At 41.3% G+C, this 16,522-nt stretch overlaps 1 protein-coding gene across 8 annotated transcripts in view; it reads right to left on the minus strand.

Annotated features, from left to right (window-relative positions):
* Window positions 1-16,522, minus strand: part of KIF16B (kinesin family member 16B) — a 279,760-nt gene that overhangs the window by 27,920 nt on the left and 235,318 nt on the right. For 5 of the 8 annotated variants that reach the window (XM_061125978.1, XM_061125981.1, XM_061125977.1 and 2 more), the window contains one exon: window positions 1,004-1,087. The exons of the other annotated variants lie outside the window; for them this stretch is intronic. In XM_061125978.1, coding sequence (XP_060981961.1) covers window positions 1,004-1,087 — 84 coding nt within the window. Of the gene's footprint in view, window positions 1-1,003; window positions 1,088-16,522 lie in introns of those variants that run through there. 8 annotated transcript variants of the gene reach the window in all.

A 16,522-nucleotide genomic window follows, 5' to 3' on the forward strand; every position in this document is an offset into this window, starting at 1 on the left:
CCCATTTTGGCTCTCACTGGAACCTCCAGCCTCTGGATACTTCCCTTGGTTCACTGGTGTTCACTGCGCTCCATAGGCAGACAATTCAAACTGTGCCTCTCTCAACTGAATGAGAACAATACTGAAGTTTTACGCAGACTTTCACAATTCAGAAAGGGCTAGCTCAGGCCTCCTCTTATTTCATTTCATTTGCAAAAGGTCTTATTTTTTTTTATTCCTCTTAGAGCAGTGGCACAGGGGACTCTGCAAGGCCCGTAGGAAGCTTGTTGACTGCAGTGAGCTACTGTAATTTTATCTGCCGGCCTCAGTGGTTCAGAATGGCGAGAGAGCTGCCCACAATTGAAGGCCACCTGCGATCATGCCCTAGCATAGACACCCTGTCTCAGTAGCATCAGATGCCAATGAAATAAGCAGCTTTATCCTACAAAGAAAAACGAGCTATATAAAGCAGTCAACAACGCATGCTGGCAGAGAGGCAGTCAGAAAAACAACAGTTGTGTTGAAGCAAAGTTTTCCATGTAGCTGGCTCAGAAGACGAAGTTAAAGTAAGTCAAACAAAACCTAACGTGACTAAAATAGGTATGTGTCTTTTTGCTTCCAGCCATCTTGAAAAAGCAACAGCGATGCAATACTACAAATCTTCAGTTAATTAATTCAAGTTTTTGGCAGCAAGCTTTGTACCCCCATCCTGCATTGCGTACCATCTGTCTACGTGAATATTCAGTTCTCACCCACAACCTGCTTCCTAACCCTTGGAATAAATGTATCTCCTCAAAACCCAGGAAAACACTCTGTTAGAGTGGAGAGGGGGTGAGGGGAAGGCCTTATATTTTAAATAAACTGATCTCATTACTTTACAATCTGCTACTGCCATCTCCTGCGTTAACGATTGGCAGCACCTTCACAACTGTGAACCGTTAAGCGTTTAAGAGGACGACTTCTCACTGGTCAATCAGATGAGAAATTTTCTGCACACACAGGAAGAAAAGCTTGATTCTGTTACCTCTAATTGACTTCGCCTCTCAGCAATCACACGTTCATCCTTGTTTCCAAACAGTTTCTTTGGAGGGAATTCAAGGGTCGCAAGCTGAAATACATATTTTATAAGAGATGGATTACTATCACACTTAGGATCTTTGGGTCATTATTAATCTATTATTTGGAATCTCTATCACGGGGGGGGTGGGGGTGGGAAGAGAAAGAGGTTAGACGTTTCAAGTTCGTAAGTCCTGCCTTGCTTGGCCACTAAACAACTGTATGACTTCAGACCAGGTCAGGCTCCGCCAGGCTCACACAAGAGGCAGGAGGAGGCGCCTCAGAGGAAGGATGGACTTGAGTCTCAATGTTCAGTCCCAGATACAGAGTGGACTCTCTGCCAGATGCTAGTTCATAAGTTTCCTTTCTTAAAACGCAAGTTTGTTCTTCTTTTAGTCTTCTTCTTAAACTAGAATTATTTTTGTGTTGAGATGAAGTTTGAAAACTCAATAAGCACACTACCTACAGAGTTTGTAAGAGAGTTTTTATACCATTGCTGTGGTTCTTTCAACTTTCCACGTGGACTTTTCTCAGCTACTACTGCAAATGCAGACTGCCTTTGTGAAAAGAGGACTTCTCTTTCAGCCTTTCACCTTGTTTCCTAAAGAATAAATGTTTACAATTTGTTGTAGCCAGGTCTTAGAATTTCACAGGTATTATTCTTAAGCTCCTGTTCTCAGAAGGAGAAAAATCATAGCAAAAAGGTTAAGTTTTCTAATAGACTCCAAGACAAGTAAGAACTCTCTAATCTGGTGCAAACCTGACCTGCTCATGTGGCTTTGGCTGAATGAATGCTGAGCAGCAATAATTGCTGCTGTTGATGAAATTCACTTTTTCCTTCCTTCCTTCCTTGCCCTGTCAGGTTCAGACACATTGAGAAGCCAATGAAGCATTATTGAGGGAAAAAAAAAAGAACATTTCTCCCACAATCCTGGTCACAATGTGCCACACAAAATTCCTATTTCATGCATATGCAAATCTTGGCTGATTTAAATTTGTATTTCCACAGTGGGAATCAAAAATTAAGAACTAACATCTATATACATATAGGACTTTAAAACTTAGTATCAAAGGAGAATATACATATAGAAAAACACATACATCGGAAGTGAACATGTGAATTCTCAGCATCTCAACACACGGCAACCACCACCCAGATGAAGAAACAGAACATCCCAGGGCCCAGTAGCCCCCACTGCTCCTTCCCACTGCCCCCACATGCCCTGTGGAAGGCTGGTGTTAGCCTGACTTCTAACAGCCTGGCTCAGTGCTTCCCATTCTGAACTTCACGTAGACAGCATCAGGCAGCATGAACCTTCTGCGTCCGTCACTGCTCTACCTCATGTGTGTAAGGCCCACCCCGGTAACCACGTGCAGCAGTAGCTGCCTCGGTCCTGGGGCTGAACATTCCACTGGTCTGTTCAGTCTCTGGTTATGGGACATCTGGCTAGGTTCTGCGTTTTGGCCCTTAGGCATCGTGTTGCTATGAACATTTTTTCTATAGGTTTCCAATGCCATTTCCTATAAACGTTACGTAGGGAGTCCTGTTGGTCATAGTCTTAGTGGTGGTCATATGGAATGCAAGTGTTCAGTGGTATCTGAAATTATCAAACGGCTTTCCCAAACAGTTTTACTACCGACACTCCCACCAGTGGTGACTGCAAGACCAAATGGCTTCAGATCCTCGCCAACCCCTGATGCTGTGGTCTTTCTCATCAGGGAAATTCTGGTGGGTATGCCATGATTTCTGCTGTGGTTCAGATTTTCATTTTCCTAACGAGCCACGATGTTGAGCATCTTTTCACATGCTCATTGACCATATGGGGAGTGCCTGTTCAGCTCTTTTGGCCTTTTTTTCCCTGGTATATACCTTTTTCTTATTAAGCATAATTCTCCTTTTTGATTCTTCACAAGGATTGCGAAGGATTTGATTCTTCTAAAGATCTGAAGTCTTTAGAGGCCTTTTTTTAAAGTTAAATGAAGTCGTACAGAAGTTTCCAACTCCACAGCTCTTTCTACCAAACCAGAGAAACCCGGGGGTGAGAGAGGTGTGGGACCTCTTTCTCCTTTTCTCACCAATGTTTCAATCTGGTTGCTCACATCTGAAATCAGTTGAAGGTAAAGAGAGAGACCATGGGCAAGGAAGTAAGACAGGCTAATTCTGAATCATGACCACTAATTAGCTAGCTACTTTGTTTCTCTGAGCCTGAGTAATCTCTGCTGGAAAAAAAAAAAAAAAAATGCAGACAATGGTAGTAAATGTTACCAGGTATATTTAGTGAAGCAACGCCAAATGCACCTTAGCAACTCTTATTCTTTACTAGAGATCTGGTAATTTCTAAGAATGCAGCATGCCACTTTCTGTGGTTCCCTCTCTCCATCTCTAAACTGGTGATGTGGCTTCAAGGAGCAAAGAGATTTCTGGAACCCTGCCTTCACTGGCATAAGCACACTTCCCATATGTTGCAGCTTAGAGAAGACAGGTACCCAGAACGTGTCTTTTGGGCTCCATCCAGCCGCGACTTCATCTTGTACAAATGTGTTCCCCCCTCAAATGCAGTGATGTTGAAAACTTGGCAAGCATGCTTTCACAGTTGGCTGTCATTTTCTTACATGGCTGATGAGATGATGTGGTTTCTGTTGGGGAAACTCACAGTCACACTTACACACTCAATCAGAGCTGGTGCAATGAAAGGACCTCAGGCAGATGAACCAGGTAGGAAGCAAGCATCTGTATTTCCTCATGGTCAAATGGCTGTATGTACTCCATCCTGGGATGGAGGCCATAATGTGCCATGATGATCCATCCTGTGAAATAACTGTGTATAAACTATGTGTAACACAGTTGCTCAGATTTTAGGAAGAAAAGGGCGACCTTGAACGGCACTGAGGCACATAATCCTAAGACTATAATATTCAACCATCTAGCTTCAGAGATGAAGAAACACAGTTCAGTGACTTAGAAAAGTTCCATGTCATGGGGTGGGTGAGTCCAGATGAGGAACCAGGACCGACTCCAGGTTTTCACAACAAGGCTGTAAAGGGTATCCACAGAGTATGGAAGACTGTAGTGAAGGCCTCGAGGATCAGGGATCCAGATGAAAGAGAGTAACCCCTCCTCCAGAAAACTGATGAACAGCTGCTGGCAGTGGTCAATGGGCCCACCAAGAGCTGTGCACAAACCTCAGTGGGGACCTGCACTAACAAGGAAACAGAAGGTGACGGGTCAGTAACCATCGCAGGGACAACGGGAACTGGATGGGACTGGAGGCAGGGTCCCTGGAAGCCTGTCCTGGGATTATCAGCTCCTGTCAACGGACTCCATACATAATAAAACTTAAGAAGTATTGGAGGGAGGGAGAGAGGGAAGGGGAACAGAAGTTGCCACGTGAAGACGTGGCATGTGGAATCTGAAAAGAAAAGATACAAATCAGATGAACTAGTAAAACAGAAAGACACTCACAGACTTAGAAAATGAACTTATGCTTTGCTGGGGGTGGGTGGGGGTGGCTATATTTAAAATGGACAGCCAACAAAGACCTATTATATGGCACATGGCACCCTGCTCAATGTTATGTGCCAGTCCGGATGGGAGGGAGTTTGGGGGAGGATGGATACATGTACACATATGGCCGAGTCCCTTTGCTGTGTACCTGAAACTTCCACAACACTGTTAATCAGCTATACCCCAATACAAAATGTTTTTGGTGTTAAAATAAATGTTTAAAAAAAAAAACGTTGCCACATGACTCACGACTCAACACGCACGACCTGGTCCACATTCTTTCGGCAGGGCTGGGACATGAGCAAACTGAAGGAGCAAGGCAAGGCTGTGAGGCAAGGTATTAAAAAAAAAGTATTGCCTCCATTAAAATAATTACATTTACATCAGAATCAGCTCTCCAGCCTCATCCCTCTGAAAGAATGGCAACTACCTCCATTTCTCCTTTTTAGGGAATCTTGACAGTGCTATTTAAGCCTTGCCATCTATACGCTCTTAGGTTGAATGAGATGAAATTGCCAATTTTAAAGTTAAAAATGGTTGAATATCAGCAATTCCATCAGGTTAAACTCCATATAAAACTTCTGGCATTTTTAAATGACCGCTGAGGCGAACATACATTCCCAGCTGCCTATACCTGCCAAGGGCAAACGTTCTCAGTTGTGGGATTGTTGATCGGCTACATCTAAACCAGTATTCTTTCAAAGGAATATTTTTCTTAGAGCACTCAAAGATACAACAGAACTGGAAACATCTTATATTTAAAACATGCAACACTAGAACCTCCCTGGCAGTCCAGGGGTTAAGACTCCAAGCATCCCCTGCCAGGGGTGTGGGTTCCACCCCTGGTTGGGGAGCTACAATCCCATGTGCCTCCTGGCATGGCCAAAACAAACAAACTAACTAACAAAAGCAGAGCTGAAACAACAGCCAAGGAACCGGGGAAACAGTAACAGTACAGTGGGCACCAAAGCCACTTAGGGGCCACTCGCTGTCAATACAGAATGGATTACAGGGCCACTTTCAACATCAGCCCATCTTTTGAAAGGAAAAAAGCAGAAAAGACCATCATAGTCTTTTCTTGGATTAGAGGGAAAAGGGGCAGGAACTGATGCTTCATTCTCAGCATTATAAAAATCCTTATAATCCTTTGTATCTTTAATATTAGAAAAACCCTTAGAAGAATTAGACATCTGGAGTAGAAGAGAGGCCTGAGCGTTTCCTCTCTCCAAGTACGACCACCTCATTTCTTCTGAAGCAGAACAGCACAAGTAATCCTCTGTAGGTTTCATTTCTGGACTATGAATTCTTTAAGCTGTCCAAATGTTTTTAAAAATGGACAATTTACCAAGATAAAAAGAATCACTCGTCAGGACAAATGATGTGCCCGGGAGAGCCAAAAATAGGGAAAAGATTTCTATTGTGCAGAAAGTGTTGCTGTCTGAAAAGTAATATTTCCAACAAATGAAGAATACAAGCGAGGCTCAGCAAGGAGGTGACTGTCCCTGACTTTTCCTCTTGTGGCCCACATACACTGACATATGTTGTTTGTTTGTTTGGCTTCTCATGTTAAAGAGAAGATTGAAAGTAAAATCAATGATATTATCTGGATATTTACAATTTCTTCTCAAGTTCTTCATAGTTAGATTTTTTTTCATTTTTATGGCTTCATTTTTTTTGAACCTGGCACATAGTCAAGTCTGATTTCCATCAGAAACATCGGCAGGAACAGTAAACATCAGTGAGTGGAGGAGACTCCGCTTTCATTTCCTCTGTAACCTCTGATAAAGGAGAACACAGTGCCCTACCTTTCTAAAAATGAACGTTCCTGATGTCCTATATTCCTCACAACAACTCATGTAAGTATTTCTGACTTGTATAAAAATGATCAAGCTACTTGGGATTCAGTATTAAGGAAAAACTAACTTTTTTATTTGTACGAAATTCTGTCAGAATCATTTTCTGCCAGTTAGCTTGCTAATTTCTACTAAAGAGAGTATGCTGGGATTTTTTATTGCAGTTGTATTGAAACAACAGATCACTTTGGAAAGAAGTGACATCATAAAGTCTCGAGTTCACCATTCTATGAACAAATTTTTAAAAACTTCAGCTTCATAAAGAGCAAAAACCATCAATTTCCCCTTTTAACTTTCATGGAGAGAGTCTCATGTTAAAAAAAATATGATTGCAACAGAAATACTCTTCCTACAAACCGTAGCATTTGATGAAACAGCTCTGGTTAAAGACAGTGGACTAAAGCTTTTATTTGTTCCCCTTATTGCCTTCAAAAGCACCAAAGAGACGAAAAGTAAAAGATTCTGACTGCAAAATAGGAAACCACTAAGTCCATATGCCAGCCACGTGACCCCAGGGAGCCCAGCTTCCCCGCTGCCCTCCAGGCTGGGGGCCACAAGCCACTTACCAGAGCTGGCAACCAAACCCCTAGGTAGGTATTCCATGAAGCTATGATTAAAGACTGAAGCTGGGGACAAGGAGAAGGTGGGGGACAGCCGAAGCCAAGGGGGGCAGCGGGGGCTGCTAGGGGAGAGCCCAGAGCTGCTCAGGGTGTAGGTGGGAGAACAGCCCAGGGGCAGACACCTGGCTTCACTGTCACAGGCGCTGACCCCACAGTCCCCGCAAACACCAGAAAACAAGAAAAGGCATGTCTCAATGTGAAGGAAAAAACTGGTGGGACAAAACTTATAAAAATTCCAGGCAAAGGTTTAGGTATGTGGTAGATTGCTGCCTCCCTCTCCATAAGACCTGTGCCCTCCTTGTCCCCATGATTCACTGGTGCTCTCTTCCCCCAAATTAGCCTACATCGTAGCCAGCAAAATATAAAACCACACACTAAAGCCTGTCTGCCTCACATGACACTCTGCTTTCACATGACACATCGTGTCCAGCTTGCAACAAAAATGACAAGGCATGCTAAAAGCCAAAAAAAAAAAAAAAAAGACCACCAGTCTGAGACTATTCTAAAGTGAAAAATGTTGACTGAAAAAAGAAAATCCAGTGACACCATGCCCTCCTCCCCACTCCCTCTACCTGCTCAAAAAAAAAAAAGAAGCAAGACGAATTCAAGACAGAGATGGAAAAAACAAAACAACAACAAAATAGTAGAAAGTCCCAGTAAAATAAAGAAAAAGTTAGAATGACGACAATAAGAACACAGATTAGCTATTAGAGTAGGAAAAAAACAAGGCAAAATGAAATGTGCTAAAGGAAAGAAAGGCTTCCCATGTGGCGCGAGTGGTAGAGAACCTGCCTACCAATGTAGGAGACGAGAGAAGCAGGTTCCATCCCTGGCTCAGTTAGATCCCCTGGAAGAGGAAACGGCAACCCACTCCAGTGTTCTGACCTGGGAAAACCCGTGACACAGGAGCCTCTTTGGTCCGTAGGATCCCAAAGAGTCAGACATGACTGAGCACAATTGTAAGGGAAAGAAAATATGGCCCTAGAAGTTTATAACTAACACAAAAATGTCTTTAAACTGTGCTGGCCACAGGTAGACATTCTCAAACAGATAAAACTCTGGTAAAACAAATCAAGGTGAACCTTTAAAAAACATACTGGATGACCAAAAAATTCCAACAAGAGACAGTACAGTCTAAGGTTCTAAGGAATGAAGAAAGCAAGGTAAAGAAAATGCTGCCTCATTTTAAACTCACAACTAGGTGAGAATTACGCATAATTTATGTATAAAAATGTACTACAGTTTGACAATACAAAAATAATAAAAATTTTAAAACCAGGTTGGTGGGAGTAAATACACTGGGAGAATCTTATCTTTAAGATCATTTATAAAAGAGAAACACAATTGATAATTTATAAAATGGAAACACACCACATGAAAGCTAGCGTCTATCATTCCCTTCTCCAGGGGATCTTCCCAACCCAGGGATTGACCCCGAGTCTCCTGCATTGCCTGCAGATTCTTTATTATCTGAGTCACCAGGGAAGCCCCATTATTTTAATAGGCTAACAGGGTTTTGTCAAGAGAACGCACTAGTCATAGCAAACATCCAACATAAGAGATGACTCTACACACGGGCGTCACCAAACGGTAAATACCGAAATCAGATTTTATTACATTCTTTGCAGCCAAAGATGGAGAAGTTCTATGCAGTCACCAAAAACAAGACCTGGAACTGACAGTGGCTCAGATCATGAACTCCTTATTGCAAAATTCAGGCTTAAATTGAAGAAAGTAGGGAAAACCATTAGAACTTTCAGGTACGACCTAAATCAAATCCCTTATGACTATACAGTGGAGGTGACAAATAGATTCAAGGGATTAGAACTGATAGACACAGTGACTGAAGAACTATGGACAGAGGTTCCTAACACTGTACAGCAAGCGATGATCAAAACCATCTCCAAAAAAAAGAAGCTTCAAGAAGGCAAAGTGGTTATCTGAGACGGCTTTACAAATAGCTGAGGAAAGAGAAGCAAAAGGCAAGAGAGAAAGGGAAAGAAATACCCAACTGAATGCAAAGTTCCAGAGAATATCAAGGAGAGATAAGAAGGCCTTCTTAAATGAATAACGCAAAGAAATAAAGAAAAACAACAGAATGCGAAAGACTGGAGATCTCATCAAGAAAATTAGAGATATCAAAGGAAAAATTCATACAAGGATGGGCATGATAAAAGACAGAAACGGTAAGGACCCAAGAGAAGCAGAAGAGATTAAGAAGAGGTGGCAAGAATACACAGAACAAGTGTACCAGAAATGGGTCTTAATGACCTGGATAACCACAATGGTGTGGTCACACACCTAGAGCCGGACATTCTGGAGTGTGAGGTCAAGTGGGCCTTAGAAAGCATTACTATGAACATAGTGGAGATGACGGAATTCCAGCCGAGCTATTGCAAATTCTAAAAGATGATGCTGTTCAAAGTGCTGAACTCAATACGCCAGCAAATTTGGAAAACTCAGCAATGGCCACAGGACTGCAAAAGGTCAGTTTTCATTCTAATTCCAAAGAAGGGCAATGCCAAAGAATGTTCAAACTACTGTACAACTGCACTTATTTCATATGCTAACAAGGTGATATGCAAAATCCTTCAAGCAAGGCTACAGCAGTATGTGAACCGAGATCTTCCATATGTACAAACTGGGTTTAAAAAAGGCAGAGGGACCAGAGATCAGATTGTCAACATTCACTGGATCATGGAGAAAACAAGGGAATTTCAGAAAAACATCCAACTTATGCTTCACTGACTACACAAAAGCCCTTGTGTAGATCACAACTAACTGTGGGAAATTCTTAAAGAGATGGGGATACCAGACCACTTACTTGTCTCCTGAGAAACCTGTATAGGAGTCAAGAAGCAACACTTAGAATCAGACATGGAACAACGGACTGGTTCAAAATTAGGAAAGGAGTACAATAAGGCTGTATATTATCACCCTGCTCATTTAACTTACATGCAGAGTACATCATGCGAAATGCTGGGCTGGAAGAATCACAAGCTGGAATCAAGACTGCTGAAAGAAATATCAACAACCTCAGATACGCAGATAACATCACTCTAATGACAGAAAGCAAAGAGGAACTAAAGAGCCTCTTGATAAGGGTGAAAGAAGGGAGTGTTGGCTTAAAACTCAACATTCCGAATACTAAGGTCATGGCATCCTGTCCTACCTCTTCATGGCAAACAGAAGGTGAAAAAGTGAAAGCAGTGACAGATTTTATTTTCTTGGGTTCCAAAATCACTGCAGATGGTGACCGCAGCCACGAAATTAAAAGACATTTGCTCCTTGGAAGGAAAGCTATGCCAAACCTAAAAGCAGAGACATCATTTTGCCAATGAAGGTCCATCTATTCAAAGCTATGGTTTTTCCAGTAGTCATGTATGGATGTGAGAGCTGGACCATAAAGAAGGCTAAGTGCCAAAGAATTGATACTTTCAAATTGTGGTGCTGGAGAAGACTCTTGAGGGTCCCTTGGAGTGCAAGGAGATCAAACCAATCCATTTGAAGGAAATCAGTCCTGAATATTCATTGGAAGGACTAACGCTCAAGTGCCCATACTATGACCACCTGCTGCGAAGAGCCAATTCATGGGGGAAAAAACCCCAATGCTTGGAAAGACTGAAAGAAAAAGGAGAAGAGGATGGCAGAGGATGAGAGAGATAGACAGCATCACTGACTCAAAAGACATGAATCTGAACAAACTCTGGGAGACAGTGATGGACAGGGAAGCCTGACATGCTGTTTTTTCTTAAAAACACACTATTTTAGAGGTAATGGTGGAGAAAAATTTAATTTGAAGCTCAGAAATTTCTTCAGTTTTGATTTTCTTTCCCTTTGTTATATTCAAGTAAAATAAATTTAATGTTTCCAATTAAAAATGGCATATATACAATGACCCCAATGTTATAAAGTTATTTTATTCATTCTTCCTATTCTTTTTCTTCTCATCTTAATTTCTTTGTATCAATCTACATATCCGTCCCTTTACCTGCCCCTATCCATTTCAGTACTTTAAATAATGTTCATTAAATAGTAATATTAATTATATTCAGAGTATGATTTTGAGTAATCTGTTGCTTTCTTCTTGTATTATGTGAAGCTTTTATAAATGAGCATGCATCATTTTTAGAGGAACAATAAAAAGTGATTATTCTCCATATATACTTAAAGGAATGGTTAAATTAACATCATATGCCTTTTTCCTTTAATAACCTGAGATTTAGGGCAATCAGATTTCAAGTCTCAGCTCAGCAAAGAGCTGCTTGGATAATGTCTCTAGTTCTTAGTTTCATCGTCTATTAAAATGAAGGAGTTGAACTGAGATATTTCATTTTCGAGCTCTGAAATCCTGTATCTCAGGTACTAATGATTAAAATCTCTCCATGCTGAGTTACGAGAAGCACTTTTAGAAACCATGGAGATACTTAACTTGGCTATATCACATTTGAGAAGTGTACCTTACTTCCTGTAAAATCTTCATAGCATTCTTATTTTAAGTAAGGTGAACATGTGTATGGGAAAACAGACCAATATAATAATGAGATGTTACTGTTCAAGAGGTTGTAGAATTGAAAAAGGATAGAAACAAACGGGAATGCAGTATTGATGAGAAAACCTTTAAAATGGTATCACTTCCTGCTACAGTCATTATCCCTAGAGCAGGAGTGGGAAATGATGCAGACATTTTAGCTCTTATGGGAAAATTGTACGTTAAAGTTAAAAATGATGATTGAGGTCAAATATACTGGATATTTGTGAGAGACACGACAGGTCTAGAAAACACTGGAAGGAAACTGAACAACAGCCCTATTACCTACACTGCATAACTGTGAAATCTAATTATACAGAGTAAAACACAGGAAACAAATGAGGATTAAAATAGCACACTTCTTTGACCTAAGAGAAACATAATGGCAAGCTCATTCTGCAATTCAGTAAATAAAACCTTATTCTAAAGATAAATGTATTGAAACAAAAGCCATAAAAAAGAGAAATCGATAATTTTGAAGCCTACTGGTTTTCAGTGAAATCTGTCTTGCTCTTTTTCTCTGACTGTGGAGTCTAAAAATCCAAGTTATCAACTTTTATTTTGCATAATTGAGAAGCAAGCCCATAAGTTTCAGGCTGAACAATAACTGTATAGGAAGAATCACAAACAGAGTAAGAAAAGACAGTGGTTCCTTATAATACTAGCATTGCCAATTCATGTAATTATTTGTGAATCTCAGTTTTGAGAAAATGAAAAGAGTATCCATTTATTCATCAAGTTGGCCAGCTATATGTATATTAGAAATAGAGTCAGCATTCTCTGCTGCTTCATAATATTTCTAAATGATCTCAGCATGAAATTTTCATCTACAAGTTTGCTTTTCCCTTTTTGATTCCCAATGAACTGACAGAGCCTAATGTCTTCTAAGAGCCATCTTGCTCAAACTCTGACTTCAACGTTTATTACATTATAATAAGATAGGTCGGCCAGGCTGCTGCCATCAAAAAGACAAATTAAATGTAATGGAAAAGTCTGTTTTTATTAGAAGCCTTTCTCTCTTGGCCAAGTTCACTCTAGGTTAGCCAGGTGGTCTTGCAGGCAACAGACAGCATAGATTTTGATAAATGGCATCATTGTTTCTTTGGATATAAATAATGGCAGCCTTAATATAGAAAAGAAATTAAAGTCAGCAATAAAAAAAACCTCACCTATCTTTTATGGTTTTATAACAATTAAGCAGCTAAAGCTGGGTTATAAATCACTGGAGGAAAACATAACAACAACTAATAAAGTATGGAATCCTGACTAATGAAAGGAAAACATTTGACTTTTGTTACCACCTAATAAGAGTGTACTTTATTGTCATTCCTCATTTACTAGGCAATTTTCTTTACTCCTGTAATATGTGGCTACCTAAACAGTACCCAGTTTTTTTTTAAAGATTAGTGAGAAATGGGACTTCCCTGGTGGTCTAGTGGTTAAGACTCCACACTTTCAACGCAGAAGCATGGGTTCCACCCCTGGTGGAAGAACTAAGACCCTGAATGCCGCACGGAATGGCAAAAAAAAAAAAAAATTGAGAGAAAAATTCTACATGGCAAAACTATATGGTCAAATCAGCTTTAACCCACCTCTTGCCAGCAGACATAACTATAGGACAACTAGCAGCATCTGAAACACCCACATACTGAAGGTTTATGGTTGTAAATTTCAGCTTCTCCAGCTTTTGAGAAATGCAAATAATGAAAACTCATCAAAGAGCTGCCATAACTCTCACAGCTGACAAGAGGGAAGCATTTCTGACTACTCAAAATTAATAGCAGCTCCCAAGGCCTTATAAGAACAGCTGTCACTGAGAAATACACTCACAAACAAATACGCAATTCTCCTCCAAGTTTGACTTATTAGAGGCATGAAGTGGCCACTCTTCAGGACAATCTAGATAATCAAAGGAGCAATAAGCTTCCTTTAGACCTCTGATATGGTAACATGAGGGGCTTCCCTGGTAGCTCAGCTGGTAAAGAATCCACCTGCAATGCAGGAGCTCTCAGTTTGAATCCTGAGCTGGGAAGAGCCCTTGGAGAAGGGATAGCTTACCAGCATTCTTGGACTTCCCTGGTGGCTCAGACGGTAAAGAATCCACCTGCAATGCGGGAGACCTGGATTTGATTCCTGGGTTGGCAAGATCCCCTGGAGGAGAGCATGACAACCCCTCCAATATTCTTGCCTGGCAAATCCCCATGACAGAGGAGCCTGGAGGGCTACAGTCCGTGGGGTCACAAAGAGTCGGACATGACTGAGCAACTAAACACAGCACACAGTACCATGAGAGAACCACGCAGTATTTATGAGCATGTGCCAGGCACCTAGCTCAGAGCCTGGCACATCCTAGGTTCTCTTAAGCATCTGCCCAACGAACAAGGCAGAATCCTTTGCTGGCGGTCCACATGCAACAGCCAGCAATTATAATTAGGACATTCCACCATCAGAAGCTGCTGTCCTACCATCACTGAAGCATGGAAACTAGGTGAGATTCTAGGTGTAAAACTACAGCTGGAAATGCACTCAGACTTCCCTGGCAGTCCAGTGGTTAAGATTCCATGCTTCCACCTGGGAGGTGGGGCACAGGGTTTGATCCCTGGTTGGGGAACTAAGATCCTGCATGCCACACGGCACAGTCAAAAAAAAAAATAAATGTACTTATGAATGCACTGCCTTCCTTATATTTGGTACAAAGATTGTAATGTAAAATCCTACTCCTCCCAAAGCCAATATCAATTTTATTTAGGTATGAGCCAGGTAAGACAGATTTGAGGACATTCATGCATGTCGCAACAATTTTGCAAAGTGAGAAACATTTCAGATCTATGAGTATTTCATACTGCATTTTAAAGAAGAATTATGCAGTTGAATTAACTCAAATGCTTGTATTTTCCATCTGTTACTGTGATGCTAATTTGTCCCTTTCAGGGACTAAGAACATGACAGAAACCTGTCATTGCCATGACATTCGATAGAAGGAACCCTATTTCTAGTTTTCATCCATGGGGTCTTGCTATGTAACAGATCTTTATAGGCAAGAGATCATCTTCTTTCTGGTCTTGTCTGGAGCACTCTGCAAACTCCCCCTTTTTGAGTGACCATGGTCATGGAGACTCTGGGCCAAGAAGGCGGCCTAGGAGTCAGAAGACATGAACCTTGCCTGGGCCCCAAGTCTTGAGGTGACTCCAAACAAAACTCTCTCTGGGTATTTGATATCTAATTTCTAAAATGAAAACTGGACTACCCAATCTTTAAGGCGCCCCTGGAGTATGTATGTTTCATAATGTGCAAATAGTTCCAACCCAGTTACAGAAGTCTCCTTGCTGGACAGGAAAGCCTACTATGAGTCTATCTTTCATAGTCTTTGGTGCTCAAAGAGGCTATCAACCTGTTTTCTTGTCTAGTTTTCAACTTTCTTGTCATTAATTTTGACAGGATTATTTGTCACTGGAAATCAGCTTTTAGATTGGGTGATCTATAACAAGGACTATAATAATGAAAAATCAATAACGCTCCTGTGGTGGATGCAAAAGAAATGATAGGCAGCATCTTAACCAGTGATTCAAAGAGCATCATTTGGGGGCTATTTTTTTCCCTAACTACAAACACCCTCAGATCCCATGTCAGATTACTGAATCAGAATCTCTTAGCTTGGGGCCTGCATTCACGTATCTTAGAAAAGCTTCTGAGCTAATTAATGTCTTTCTCTCCCCAACCCACCTTTGAAAGCAGTGATTTAAATACGGATTATCTATCAGGCAGAGAGGATGGTGTAATGCAAGCCATACAGTGAGATACCTGGGCCTCTGATAATGTACCAGATCAGGGAGCTAGCAGTGTTCTATTTTTTGCCTACATAGCTGGTTGCTATTTAAAAATTCAAGGAGGCTGAGTGCTTGATGCGGCTGAATTTATCTAAGGCTTACCGAATGCTCCCTGTGGCTATGGTTGGTAGCTTTACAATTTGGGTGGTGAGTAGATTTGCAATTTTTATATTAAATTTGGAATGCTGGTTGTAAAACTGTTTAGAATGCATTTCAGTGATGGATGGCAGATAGCTGTCTAAGACAAATATAAAGCCAGTAGCCGGTTTCTTTTCTTTCCCTTTTTTGGTGCTGCTTTGGGGAAATTACTTGGGAAATAAAGAAGGTGAGAAATGGTCCTATCAGTACAAACTGAAAGTCCATATACAAATGACATAAGCTCCTGCCTAATCGTTTTCTTCTCCCAGTGATATTTACTGGGCACCCAGAGACTGCCAGAAGTGAGACTCAACAGTTGCTCTAACACAGCAATCTTTCATGTTCTACTTGAAGGCTCTGAAAGTGCTTTTCTCCCTCAGCTCCACACCAGGGAGAAAGGAGCCCCGCGCCGGGAACATGGCTGATGGATGCCGATCCTGTCTGACACTAGGGCACTCTGAAGACTCACTGTGATAACTCAGTTACGAGGCAGACAGACAGGCATGCCTGTTCCCAGTAACTTAGGCTCTCACCACACGTGGGCCTTAAAGTGACCTTAGCATTTATTTTGATTGTACGTTTTAATACTTAAAATATCCTGTTTTCATGGTTCATCCTCTTGCCTCTGGGCAGAACACAAACCTGCTTCAGAATCACCATTAGCCAAGATTATAAAAGGGCCCTCAACAATAGATTCCAACGCTTAACTGCTTTCACCACGAGATGTTTCTCTGGAGGCATAAGGGGTCCATTAGGCTCTAGTACTCGGGAGGACTCCTTGTTGAACGTACTAAAATGAGGTCCTTCGCATCTCTGGACTCCTAAAAGGAGCAGCTCCCTCAGTGACCCTCTGACCTCCTAGCCCCATGTCCTATACCTCATTCAACACACTCAGCCCATCAGACCACTCAACCAAGGAGGGGAGGGGGGAATGGGATGGGATACGAGCTCTTCATCATTCATTCTAATGGTTGAAAGGGAATGAGCTTTTAAAATAGTCTTTTCTGCTTCTG

Source organism: Dama dama, chromosome 23 (assembly GCF_033118175.1).
Source record: "Dama dama isolate Ldn47 chromosome 23, ASM3311817v1, whole genome shotgun sequence".
Classification (NCBI taxonomy): Eukaryota; Metazoa; Chordata; class Mammalia; order Artiodactyla; family Cervidae; genus Dama; species Dama dama.